General features: G+C 50.0%; 1 protein-coding gene and 2 pseudogenes across 1 annotated transcript; 1 reads left to right on the forward strand and 2 right to left on the reverse strand.

Moving 5' to 3' along the window:
• Positions 1–585, reverse strand: part of LOC119339427 — a 4556-nt pseudogene extending 3971 nt beyond the window's left edge.
• Positions 586–594: 9 nt separating this feature from the next.
• On the forward strand, positions 595–5045 carry LOC119339428 (annotated as a pseudogene).
• A 210-nt stretch (positions 5046–5255) lies between these two features.
• LOC119339429 (DNA-directed RNA polymerase 3B, chloroplastic-like) lies at positions 5256–13960 on the reverse strand (the record flags this gene model as incomplete). Its single annotated transcript, XM_037611493.1, has 19 exons — positions 5256–6048; positions 6155–6258; positions 7374–7488; positions 7563–7610; positions 8078–8167; positions 8329–8403; positions 8652–8804; positions 8909–8993; positions 9693–9763; positions 10036–10086; positions 10327–10743; positions 10850–10981; positions 11106–11219; positions 11452–11569; positions 11727–11785; positions 12032–12098; positions 12232–12365; positions 12449–12655; positions 13379–13960. Coding segments are annotated over 19 exons (2733 nt in total), but the record flags the coding sequence as incomplete, so codon positions are not given.

A 13960-nucleotide genomic window follows, 5' to 3' on the forward strand; every position in this document is an offset into this window, starting at 1 on the left:
GTGCGGTCCTACGGGATCACAATGGAGCGTTCCTTGCGAGTCTGAGCCATCATTTCCCTAATATCGATGACCCTGAGGCGATGGAGATTCTGGCTTGCGGGAGGGGTCTGCAACTGGCAATCGACATGAATGTCGATAGAGTGCATGTTCAGCTGGACAGTTTGGCCGTGGTACAGATGCTTACACGCACAGGTCATGCCCTTGGATCAGAGAGATCAAGCAGATGTTGAGTACAAGAAGCGATTTCAAGGTTTCCTGGGTTAGTCGTTCTTCGAGTGTTGTCGCGCACAAATTAGCTAAAGTTGGAGTAGGTGATGAACTTTGTAGTGTTTGGCTGGGGATCCCCGAGAGTGTGTGTTGGATGTAATTTCAAATGACATTCCGAGCTACGTTTCTTAAATAAAGCAGCAACGTTAAACCTAGAAAAAGATAAGGATCAGGAGGTTTAATTAGCAAAACGAAACCTTCCATAGCAAATGGCGCGCGATCCCCCGCAAAATCCGTCTCTCCCCAACAAACCACGCTATTTACGATCAAAATCCCCCCAAAACCCAGAGCCAAAACCCTGACGCAGACCAAACCCATCGATCACCCATGGCAGCCGCGGCGGCGGCGTGCCGCAGGGCCGTCTCCTACACCCTGCGCGGCCCACCGGCCGAGAGCCTCGCCGCGGCGGTCGCGAGCGCGGCAAAGGCGGCGAAGCCCACAACAGGCAGCCCGTTCGTGGACCTGCTTGACACCAACTTCATCAAGCCGGCCCCGCCGCCACCGGCCAAGACGCGCACGGAGAACAACTCCCCGACGTTCGCCACCTCGGGCGACCCCTGCCTCGACATCTTCTTCCACATCGTCCCCGGCACCCCGGCCGACACCGTGTCGTCCCTCATCGCCAGTGCCTGGGCCGCTGAGCCCACCACCGTGCTCCGCCTCGCCTGCAACCTCCGCGGCGTGCGCGGCACCGGCAAGTCGGACCGGGAGGGGTTCTACGCCGCCGCGCTCTGGATGCACGGCTCCCACCCCGCCACGCTCGCCCTCAACGCGCGCCCCGTCGCCGAGTTCGGGTACCTCAAGGACCTCCCCGAGATCCTCCACCGCATCATCCACGGCGGCGCCTCCACCAGGACCCCGGGGAAGCAGGCCCGCCTCACTGCCGAGGGAGGAGGACTCATCGCCCGCCTTCGATTGCGTATGGCGCACAGCGAGCCGAGGAAGGAGGTGCCGGAGCTCGAGCGCCGCGAGAAGAAACGCACGATGAAGGCGCGCGTTGCTGCTAGCCAGAAGCGTGATCTGGAGGAGGCCGCCCAGGCCACCGTCGAGCGCCAGAAGAAGCGCGCGGACGCCGCAGCGACAGCCGTCCAGAGGTACGCCCGGGACCAAAACTACCGCCTCCTGCACGACATGACGGCGGAGGTGTTCGCTGACCTCCTCGCCGAGGACATGAAGAAGCTCTCAGAAGGCAACATCAACCTCTCGCTGGCCGGGAAATGGTGCCCGTCGGTCGACAGCAGCTACGACCGCTCCACGCTCATCTGCGAGGCCATCGCGCGCCGCCTCTTCCCCAAGGGCTCGGCGCCGGACCTGCCCGAGGACCTGCCGGACGCGCACTACGCCTACCGCGCGCGGGAGCGCCTCCGCAGGGAGGCCTACGTGCCGCTGCGCCATGCCCTCAAGCTCCCCGAGACCTTCATGTCGGCGGGCGAGTGGTGGAAAGTGCTGTACACGCGCGTGGCGTCCGTCGCCATGAAGAACTACAAGGACCACTTCATCTATTACGACAAAGAGCGCTTCAACGGCTACCTCGCCGACGTCAAGTCGGGGAAGAAGAAGATCGCGGCGGGCGCCCTGCTGCCGCACAAGATCTTGGAGTCGGCCGTCGACGGCGAGGACGAGGTCGCCGACATGCAGTGGAAGCGCATGGTGGACGACATGCTAGCGCTCGGCAAGCTCAACAACTGCCTCGCCGTGTGCGACGTGTCGGGCAGCATGCACGGCGTCCCCATTGTTAGAAGGAAGAGAGGGATTTGATGGAATAGTCCGTTGTATTGCTGGAGCCTCGTGGGCATATATATAGGAGTACATGATCTACTTGGAGTACAAGGCAAGCCAGAATATTTCCTAGTCTAACCTATGTTTCCTAATACAATCACGTTACTCAACATCCCCCCGCAGTCACAACGGTAGCGACGCAGACGGTGAGACTGGAGAAGAATTCGAAGGCAAGCCGGCGGACACCCCCCCCCAGTCGTAACGGTCGACGCATCGCGGAATTGTAGCTGGAGTGGCAACCGACGAGGTTGCTCAAGCAAGGCGGTAGCCCTTTGTGTCGTTTGTCGAGGTAGCCAAGAGCGTGTGTGGTGGAGCCGTGGTCGAGGTAGCCGTGCGAAGAATGCCGGGGTCGATGTCGAGTCGGGGTGGCCGGTGTCGAGGAAGTTGCCGTGGAGCCACGGGCGCAAGAGGGCGCCGAGTTAGCATGGGCGCAGTGGTGTCGAAGTAGGGGTGCGCCGGGAAGAAAATGTTGTTGACGACGCGTCGCGGCGGGTTTGCCAAGCCCGGGGACACATCGTGGACGAAGGCACGCACCGGTGTTGCCAGCACCAGGCATGCGTAGACGGACGAAGACGAAGTTGACGAAGCACCGACCAGGCTTGCCAGGCCCGAGGACACGTCGTGGATGAAGGCATGCATCGGTGTTGTCAGCATCGGGCATGCGTAGACGAGGGCCCTGCACGAGCTGTGCGCCAAGTCAGAGAAGTCGGAGGGGCCAGCAGAGAATAACTCGATGACGATTGCGGCGTCCATCGACGCGGGGCCGATGTCACCAACGGTGGTCGGAGTAGACGAAGTGGTCGGGGTAGATGACGGCGACGCTGGCGACGGGCTGATGCTTGGACGAAGACGAAGGGGGTGGACGGGCGGCGGCTACGAAGGTAGCGGCGGTGGCGGCCAAAGAAGAGCGGCGGCGGCGGCCTGACGGCGGCGGCGGCGGCTAGGTTAGGAGTGCGGCGGCGGTGCTCGAAGTAGGCGAAGAACCCTGACAGCGTGACGAAGACCGGCGCAGACGGTGGTGTTCCCGCGCCAAGGAAGACGGCGCGACGCATACCATGGGAGATCGACGCGCGGTGACGGCGGAGTGTACCGCGGGCCGCGGCGCTACAGCCCAAAGGGGCGACGCAGCGGCGGCAGGTGGGTCGGGGCGACGGCGGGAAGACCTCGGGGCGGCGGCGGAGACCGCGGCCCGCGATGCTGCGGCCCGAAGGGGCGACGCAACGGCGGTTCGCGAGTCGGTGCAACCACAGGGACGGCGGCGTGGACCGCGTGCCACGCTCGCTACGGCCCGACGGGGCATCGCAGCGGCGGCGCGAGGGTCGATGCAGCCACGGGACGGCCTAGAGCGGACGCCCTCGGGGCAGCGGGGGACCGCGGGCCGCGACACTATGGCCCGAAGGGGCGACGCAGGGGTGACGCAGGTCTGTGCAGCCGGGAGAAGAACCACGGGGCGGCGGCTCTGCGGCCCGACGGGGCGACGCAGCGGCAGCCCGATGCTCGATCGGTGGAGAGGCGCGCTGAAGTCGGGGACGATCTTCACGGGACCTGCGGAGGCGCGCGTAACCGACGGACCAGGTCGGTCGCGCGGCGTAGATGAGGCGGATCGCGGCGGCGAGCGGGTGACCAAGCCGATCGCGCGCGAGGTCGGGGACGCCGCTCGGTGGAGGCGTGGTGGCGGCGGAGTCCGAGATGAAGCCGGTGGCGACGGGCGGCAGGGCGGCTATGATTGGCCGCCGCATGGCGCGAGGCCGCCGGGTCGGGGTGATGCAGGAGTCCCGGTCGGAGCAGGGCGGTGATGGCCGGTGTAGATCGACGGGCGGGCTGTCGCACGAACGGCGGCGGTGAAGGGCCGCCGCATGACGCGAGGCCGCCGTGTCGGGGCGACCGGCGGGCCGACGCACGAGGCCGCCGCGTCGGGGCGACCGACGGGCAGACGCGCGAGGCCGCCGGGTCGGTGAAGAAGCCGGCCAATCGCGCCGGTGTTGGAGTAGAGGCGCACAGGGTCGACGGCGGCGGTGGGCGACGCAAACCGGATCACATAGACCGGAAAACCAAAAGGTAGACGCCGATCAAAGCGACCGGCGAGAGAGAAAACCCGGATCAAAGGATCGGGAAAAAAGACTCCCTAGGGCTGCCGGCCAACACGGCCGGCGGACGAACCCTAGGTACGGGCGGCGCGGCCCCCGGCGGCGGTCATGAAGGCCGACCGCCCCAGGGGCGGCGCACAGGTGCGGAAGCGGCGGCGGCTAGGGTTTAGGATCGACTTGCGTAGATACCATGTTAGAAGGAAGAGAGGGATTTGGTGGAATAGTCCGTTGTATTGCTGGAGCCTCGTGGGCATATATATATAGGAGTACATAATCTACTTGGAGTACAAGGCAAGCCAGAATATTTCCTAGTCTAACATATGTTTCCTGATACAATCACGTTACTCAACACCCATGGACGTCTGCGTCGCGCTCGGGCTCCTCCTCTCGGATCTCTGCGACGAGCCGTGGCGCCACCGCGTGATCACCTTCAGCGCGGCGCCGGAGCTGCACCGCATCCGCGGCGAGACCCTGTTGGAGAAGGCGGAGTTCATCTGCGAGATGGAGTGGGGCATGAACACCGACTTCCAGGCGGTGTTCGACCAGCTCCTGCGCGTGGCCGTCGCCGGCAAGGTCCCTCCGGAGCGCATGGTGAGGAAGGTGTTCGTGTTCAGCGACATGGAGTTCGACGAGGCGTCGTCGAGGCCGTGGGAGACGGACTACGAGGCGATAACGAGGAAGTACACCGAGGCCGGGTACGGCGACGCCGTGCCGCAGGTGGTGTTCTGGAACCTGCGGGCCTCGCGGTCGGTGCCGGTGACGGCGGAGCAGAAGGGGGTGGCGCTGGTGAGCGGCTTCTCCAAGAACATGCTCAAGCTGTTCCTCGGCGGCGACTAAACCCCGTCGCCCAGGGCCGTCATGGACAAGGCCATCTCCGGGCCCATGTACGAGAAGCTCGTCGTGTTCGACTGAGTAGGCGCGCGTGCGTCGCGTGTGTTAGTGTTTGGTTCATTAGTACTATTTCCAAAAACAAAAGAGACGCTCAAAAATATTTTGATCCGAATTCGTTCAAATTTCGAACGACTTGTTTGTAGTAAAGCTGTAGCACAAGAGTCAACACCACATGATCATAGTTATGTACCGGAACAACATCATCAAGGAGACCAAAGATTAGTGCAATACAGTAGAGTCAAAAGTTTTCTCATGTACATTTTTATTTCATGTCAACAGCATCTATGGATCTCATATACACTTTTTGGTTTCTGTTTGGTGCCCGGATTCTACACATTATTACAAGGTGATGGTGCAGCGCATGCAGGGCCATCGGCTACAAAAATCCTAAGAGATCAAAAAACGTATACACAGTAAAATTAGGGTACGAACTCTCATCTATGGAAAAATTGATCAGCATCATCAGCAGCATCAGCAAGACTGGACTCTTCACAAGTTGATAACTCGTTATTTCATAATTTACCTTGGCCTGAATAATGGTAGCCAGCGCCTGAATTGAACTTCACATCCTTGTAGATCTTGCGTCAACCAAAAAATCATCAGCACCAACCACTTGAGGCTTGTTCAGTTCAGGCTTGTTACCATTTGGCATGGCTTCTAGGGCTCGACGAGTTGATTCGCCTATGCCAAAAAACCATCCAGGCTTCTCCAGGTGTGCCCCAAGGCTGAGTTGCAATGGCTTGCTGCTGTAATGCTTCTTATGCCAAAGATTTTGCAACACTCACCTTCATGGCCCATCCGCCTTTGGCTGCCGCACGACCATCGTGTTGTGATTTGTGAATAATGATCAGGCAATTCAGCTATCCAACCACGCCGAACTCGTGACATGTTACGTATAACTCTCCCAGTGAGCTTAGTTGAAGAAATAGGTAGATGTGAGAACTTCTCTCACATCAAAATTCCCCTGTGCTGGGCAGGGAGGAAACTCTACTGTCGGAAATAATGTCTGAAACTCTTCCAATAGCTGGATTGAATATAAGAAAAAGAGCATTAGAGAATAATCTGCTGATGCAGCTGAAGAACAAAGTATGGATTGCTTAAAAGACATAGGGTACAGTCTGACAGCATACGTTTTCAAGGATTGGCATGCTGTACAGCTCCACGAATTGCTCTCTCAAGATCTGATTCATTTTATCGACATCACATGCATGCACCCAAAATGAGTCATGCACTCCTGCAGCCAAAACACATCAGCAGAAGGCAACATAAATTGCTTACGAACAAGCATAAAAAGCACAAGTAACGAAAGCACAAAGCTTTTGAAGTCAACATCCAGAATCGACTTAATTTGCATTATATATTGGCTGTTTGATACAAAGGGATTGTGACTAGATTCTTTCACACTAAAATTACACCATATGCTGTCAAGAGAGCTTGGATCCTGATCAACTCGTCATATTTGGACCCTAACAGGAGGTACCTTATTCTTGTTGTGTGAATAATAGGCAAGCAAGTGTATTTGAGGATTGTGGGCCCTTTTTAGCAAAATCCTATGCTATTTGATTTGAGCAAATATACTGGAACCAACAATTAGCACTACTGACTGAACACATATGAGAATTTAAACAAGTACTCCCTCCGTCCGGAAATACTTGTCATCAAAATAAATAAAAGGAGATGTATCTAGATGTATTTTAGTTCTAGATACATCCCTTTTTGTCCATTTTGAGGACAAGTATTTTCGGACGGAGGGAGTACTCCCTCTACCAAAATATAAGACGTTTTTAGATCATAGGACATTACCCAACAGCAAGAAAAGGAAGCTGACATCCATGATTCACCAGAAACTTTGTTTTACATCAAGCTTATTCCTATCTGATATATTATATATGAACAGAACACCTTGCCTCAGTGGCAATGCATGGAATAACCAAAAATGTACTCCCTCCGTCCGGAAATACTTGTCAAAGAAATGGATGTATGTAGACATGTTTTAGTTTTAGATACATCCATTTTTATCCATTTCGGCGACAAGTAATTCCGGACAGAGGGAGTAAAAGGTAGCTACTGCTGCTGGGATACAAAACCAGTAGCAGGTATAACATTTTTCTAAAGGGCTGGTAAAGGCCAATATGGACATTTTGATATAAAAATGAAGCTTAAAGAAGGCAATGTCGAATTTTAGCTAAATGTATCCTTTCAAAAAATAAGGCTAAACGCAGTAGATCAAAGACAACAATCCAGTTCATTCCACTTCCACTGAAGTGAAAGCTTAAGGTTGGTTGGTACTGGGAGGAGGTTTGCTACTAAAATATTTGTGCTAGCAATGCAACCAGAATCAGAAAATACCTGCAAAATGAAGACCAGCCTCCTTGCAAGTAATTGCCGTCATCATCATATGTGAACTATCAAGAGAATGGACAAAATTCGGTGGAAAAGCTGCCTTTTGCCGTTGGGTTGCAATCTAAAATTTAATGACAGCAAAAATTAACCATGATAGTTGGAATAAGCAAGGAGTAAGTGAATAAAGTTACTTACTGCATCACCCTCCCGTCGTAAAGCCAGACATTGCAAAGAAGTTCGTATCTGCACGATAATGGCGATATTGAAATAAATAACACAAATAGTGTTCATAAAGTGGCAACGAAGACAAAATAGTAGAACATTGTCTCGCGGCAATTAAATATTTTAACTTGAATGCATCTCAATCGTTCCTAGAATGCTCCTTCCACACGTTGGACACCTTTTTCAAGGATTATGAGAATTAAAACAAATATGGTCCAGATTCAGTAAAAAAAAATATGGTCCAGATCATACAATTAGCTCATGTTTATTTTCATGTACGAACCAATAGTGCTCTTCAACTCACACTGCAGTGATGTTTCGAAAGGTGCATAACTAACATGACATTTACACAAATGAGCAAATATGCTCCCTCGAAGAAAAGTGAGCAAGCATAACCAAAACAAATCGAGTATCCATGTGTACTGCTTGTTTAGTGTAGATACACAAAAAAATGCACATATATGTGCAATAGTTGATAAGTAGCTTACCATATAGTTTTTATATTTCTTGTATGGCTGCACAACTGGAAGACCTACAGGACTCGTCCATCTGACTGGTTGATTTTTTGAAGCAATCATCTATGAAGAATTGAAACACTGTCAGAGCCTTTTGATACCTCAACTCAACTACCAAGATTATTGTACAAAGGAAAATGCAATGCCACACATTACATTGGGATGCCTGTCAAATTTTAAATCAATTGAAAAAACTATGATTCAGAACAGAATATACCATATACCTTTGCACAGTCACCAAGCCATGCCATTATAGCACGGGCAGATTGGAACATTTGTCCTAGTGCATCCAAAGTTACCTTCATCAGAGAAACAACAGTTACAGCATGTCCTTGTCTCTCCAATGCAATCAAAAAGAATGCGCTAGGCATTAATTGTGTATTTTGCCACCGCCTTGTGCTTTTCTCACCAAAGCACACGCTGTGCACACCTAGCACGATTAAGCTCTAGGCGTTTTGCTATCACCTAGAGCCTAGGCGTGCCTTCTTTAACAATGATAGGGAGTCACAAAAATCGCCAGTTTGTCAGATGCAAATGAAGTACTTACCCTGGTAGCATAGCAGGACACATCATAGAGCAATTTGTCATCTGTAATGTGTCCTTTCTCTTGAAGCCTCTTCATAATTTGCTGGCGAGCACCGATAAATGTGACACCATAAACTGACGTCATCACTGTCTGCTTGACCAGCTTCCTATCCACCTGTAAGCTACCAATGTCCAGGTCCTCAACTGTTTTGTTAAAAAAAAGTACACGAAGAAGAATATTTCTTGATTGAGGCAGAGCGGCGCAGGGAGAAGGCTAACCTCATCAACTAAAACCTTTGCTAATGGAACACTTGGGTCAGTAGCAGGATCTTTCATTGAGTCTTCCCGTACAACATCCAATACCCTTCAGTCAAGTTTATGCCAAAACATTATTAATTACTGAGTTCCACTAGGCACTAGGGAAAAGCGTTATGAAGTAAATAATCTAAAAACTGAGTTAACAGTTAGATGACAAATAAGCTAAATACTATACTCTATTAAGGCAAATTAATAATTGGAAAGGAGAACTGGGTGTGGCAACAGCCTCAGCGGTTGTTCAGGTTCAAGGTCTGCCCTCCCTACAGTACCTTAGTGTTCTTTCCAAATAAAATTATAAAAACGAGATGTTGCTAGAGCCTGTTGTTTCTTTTAGAATTACAGAAAGGTTCCTTAGTCACAGCCAGCTACATTTATTTCAAGAAGTCAAACATATAACTTCATGGATTTGTTTTTCTTCACGCACAATTGTCACAGCTTGTGTTTTAATGAAGGCAAATACTTGTCGCCTGATCTAATAAAAGAAGGTAACTTAATGGTAAAGGTAAAAGTTTTCCCTAAGACATATCAAATATATTTCCTAGTAGTTCCTACATGATAAAATTCAGTTATGATAACGACTTACATAAATAGCTCAGAAATATAATCAAAATAGACATGTAGAGCTGTTTTGAACAACTGGAAGATGTAAGCGATGTTGGTTGATCCTTCCGTGGGGGTGGAGGGTGGGGGGGGGGGCATCCACAAACGTAGTGCATATGGAAATTAGAGAGGGGGAGGGAGGCACCTAGCAGCTATTTCTGAGTAGATATCTGCAGGTTTCTCTCCAGGAACCAAGTTGACAGCTGCCGCGCCCATCTGTACAAAGACAATTGTCAAGTGTTAATATCTGGATAGTTCCACTATAGAATTTCAAGAAAAATAGCATGCAAAAGAAAACAGAAGTTTTGCGACCAGGTTGAGTACTGATAAATTCCAGACAGTGAAGAAAATTCATGTAAAAGAAAACAGTACACTCTGACTATATAATTACATAAGCACGAAGTGCTAGCTTTATTTTACGATATCACAAGTACAGAAAATAAAGTTCAGGCCAAGTGATGCTCAGTTGGTATAGCAGGAATACTTACATAGTCTCTTCCAAGAGCGGCATAGTGTTGTAACCCATTGCATGAACCATCCTAACAGATGAAAAATGTGACCAGTAATTAGTAATGTCGTGACAAATGCTGGCTGGGCAGAGATATCTCAAATGCTTTCATTGCAAAAGCATAAGTAACACCTCGGTGCCCATATATGTTGAGTTATTAACCTTGATCAATCCTAGGATATTGACCTTTCCCTATTCTCTATTTACAGGTGATGATTTAAGTAATATCGAAACCCATGCGAGTGTGCCTCATTCTCAACGAAGACAATACCTGATGAATAGGTAGGTGAGAGACAGCACCATGAGGTGATGAACTTTCTAATGCCTTAGAAAGATCCATGCATGCAGCTAGACATTGAAATGGATCCTCGGCATTAATCCACCAACAGTTCCCATCAACAGGATTTGATGCTGAATCAAATATATCAGGCAAATGATCCTCCACAAACGCTAGTTTGCTCTCATGAGAAAGCTTTTCAATGCCTCCGCCATATTTGTTAGCCAAATGTATCTTCAACCAGCGTAAACCAGATTTTCCGAGTGGCCGCCCTTCAGCATACTCTAGAACACCTCGGCATAGATCTGAACCTAGGTGACTCAGATGTGGATGCATAGGGTATGCACGACCACGGAAATCTAGATTATGAGGATAATAGAAGCCATCCTCCTCTCTCATTTTACGAGCAACCTATTCACAAAGGTGGAAACAGTATAGCTTCAGTAACGGCATACCATACCAAAAAACATAGACCGTGATATCTAAGAAAGTAAGAGCGCCTCTTTATAACACATACAGAGAGTTTTAGTTCTGTATCGCATCGCTCAGCATGCAGTTCACGGTTAGCTTTCTTTGTCTTCTTTACGCTCCACTTCCATTTCTGGATTTCATCTGGGTCTTCTGTTTCAGGTTGTTCAGGTAGAGGAATCTATAAACAAAACAGAAGCGCAAACAGGTAGTTAAAAACATGTGTGGCCACTAGAGCGTATTATGAAAACTGAAGGAACCAAAGTATTCACAATGTCAGAATTGACAATATGCAGTAGACTCACATTTCCCTTATCAACAAGTCCTGCAATACCCCCACCACGACTCCAAATAGTCTCAACAACGTCATGTACTCGTCTATTCACTCTCCATTTAGTACCCCCAAGGATATCTAATGCCTGCCAATATGACAATGCTTCAGACTGCTTTCATCATTCAATAAAAATAAGCAAGCAGAAATGAATAAACATCAGAAATAATCATTAAAGCAGGGAGAATATCTAGACCATGCTGTTATGAGACTAACATTCACTACTAAGGAAACGAGTGTTTGTGACGTGCCACTATGCCAAAGGAAACGAGTTTAAAAATATGAATGCAGGCTGTGTCAAAGATGAGTGGTCAGCAAACCTCGAATACTTTTCGCAGCTGTTTTCTTGGAACACTCTTAATGGCTTCCTTCTGGTCCTTCACACCATGTGTCCGCATAACATACGAAGGCAGAAAAAGGTGTCCGCCTTTATCATAGCTGAAACAATACATGGTTCGAAAATGATCACCAGAGAGAAGATGTAATCAATTATATCATCTAATTAACCATACATAGCTACTTTAAATGTTGATGAACTAGTAAATACCCAACATAATTAACTGAAAAAGGACAAATGCATGAATCACTAGCATACCCCTTCCATTTTGTAGGAGGTACTAGCATAGGAAGATAGGGTATCTCCACGTGTCTAGCCTGCAAAAAGTTCAAACTTCTAAATACATGTGAAGCATTTCCATTGAACAGATAAAAACAAGAAAATGGAATCTGCAATGCAGCGAGCATTGCAAGTAAATTTGTGAACAAACTCGATGGGTTGACACTCGAGAAAATCCAGATTGTAAAAATAAGGAAAAGAAAACAAGTGGATGGTCTTTTTTATAGGTTAAACGTCTATATCCATCCAGAAAAGAACAGCATAGCAGTGCAAAACAAACTTACAGTGCTTTCAAACCCCTCATGCACAAGAGGATCACACTCTATCACGAAGTGCTTCTTCTTTAGTCTCCTGCTCATTGAACAGAAATGTCAGAACAGATATAACCAATCTAAGCAAGCACATGATACTGACACAACAGTGCGTGTCAATGCGAAAGCAAAGCACGCAATAAAGGCAAACACTGGGAATATGTGCACCCTACCCATTTTCTACAATAGGCTTTCGCAATACATGCTTAAATGCAGGTCGAAAATCAGGAGAACTGTCAGGTGTTTGGTCAGCTGGTGACTGCACAAATGCCGAATCCAATAACAGTTCAATCAGGCGAGTTCCTAGCTGCAGTCACAAAAGGAGGATTACCTTCCATAACATATGAGACAAAACTCTGTAATTGTAGGTATGCTATCTGGAAAACAAACCTTCACTTGGGCTTCTGTGCCCCACTCCTCCAATTCAATCTCCTGTTGCACAAGCTTCTGTGCTTCAGTCAATTTCCTCCTCCTCACCAAACTCTTAACAAGTTTCCGGCATTTTGCCTGTTCCTTGTCTAATGCTGGATCATTTTCACTTTCAGTTTTGCTCCTAGTTTTTCTCCTAGTCTTCTGAAAGAAAGCCTGGACTTTGTACTGCAGAACAATAAATAGCTTTCAACACACAGAAAAAACAACTGACACTAAGGCCAAGTGAAGAGCCTCCTACAATAGCATTGAGTTCATCCTAATTAACGTGATCAAACTCCAGTCCACAACATATATAGCTCTAGCGCACAAGCAGAATAGCCAAGGCCTGAGCCAGGGGGAGATTAATTCCTAATCCAAGGCTTTGTCATCCTTAAATATAATACACCCCACACATGATTTCTGATCTGGCAATCCTCACATTGTCAGTGCCAGAAAACTTATTGTCAAACAGGCAACATAGATGCCATCTCCACTTGGCAACCAACCCACATGATGTCTATTGGATCTTAATAGACAAAGTAGGTCAACAACGTTATCCAGCTATCACACCACAACACAATTTGGAGATAAAATAAAATATCATAACCCATTGCACATCCACCAGTTGCATGATGTCATCAGCTCCTCCAATTTTGTTAACTTCATAACATTGCCAAACTTTTAATTCGGCATGTCAATCAAGTCAAATTGTTGACAAGTCAGATGGAAATGAAAGCCCTGCACAACAACGTCTATGGTCCATCTACATTAATTACACTAAGGTCACCATCACTAAGTCTAAATCTCACATTGCTGTAAACGAGCTATTTCTAAGTCATGAGTAATAGATAGTATCGAAAAATTGTCTGTGATGAAGTTGCGCCTAGAAGCGGGCCATTAAAAACGAACCTCGCGCTCGACGGCCTCGCCGATGGAGTGCGCGGCCTGGACGACGCGGACGCTGCCGCAGCCGTCCTTGCTGGACATGAGGAGGCCCATCATCTTGTGCATGACGATGACGGCGACCTTCTCGGCGGGGAGCAGGAGCAGGTACTTGGCGTAGACGTGCTTGACCCGCTTGCGGCGCTGCACGTCCTGGTCCCTGGCGACGGCGTCGCGCAGCGGCTCGAACCAGCCGAGGAAGAGCGACTTGACGTAGGGCAGCTGCGGGGCGAGGTGGCGGTCGAGCATCTCGCGCTCGAGCTGGCGGTACTCCTCGGCGGCGCGCGCCCAGGCCTCCGTCTCCGCCTTGACCTGGCGCTGCCGCAGCCGCCGGTGGTCCGCCCGCCGCGCCCGCTCCCGCTCCCTCCCCCTCTCGATTGCCCGCTCCAGCTCCTCCTTGACCGCCGCGTCGTCCGCCAGCGGTGAAGAGGCGGGCGGGTGGGGGATCTGGTAGGAGTCGGCGGGGGAGTTGAGGAAGGCGAAGAGGTCGAGCCAGTCGAAGGCGTCCGTGTTGAGAGGCGGGGGCGTGGGGATGGGGAGGAGCGTGAC

The sequence above is a fragment of the Triticum dicoccoides genome, chromosome 7B (assembly GCF_002162155.2).
Source record: "Triticum dicoccoides isolate Atlit2015 ecotype Zavitan chromosome 7B, WEW_v2.0, whole genome shotgun sequence".
Taxonomy (NCBI): Eukaryota; Viridiplantae; Streptophyta; class Magnoliopsida; order Poales; family Poaceae; genus Triticum; species Triticum dicoccoides.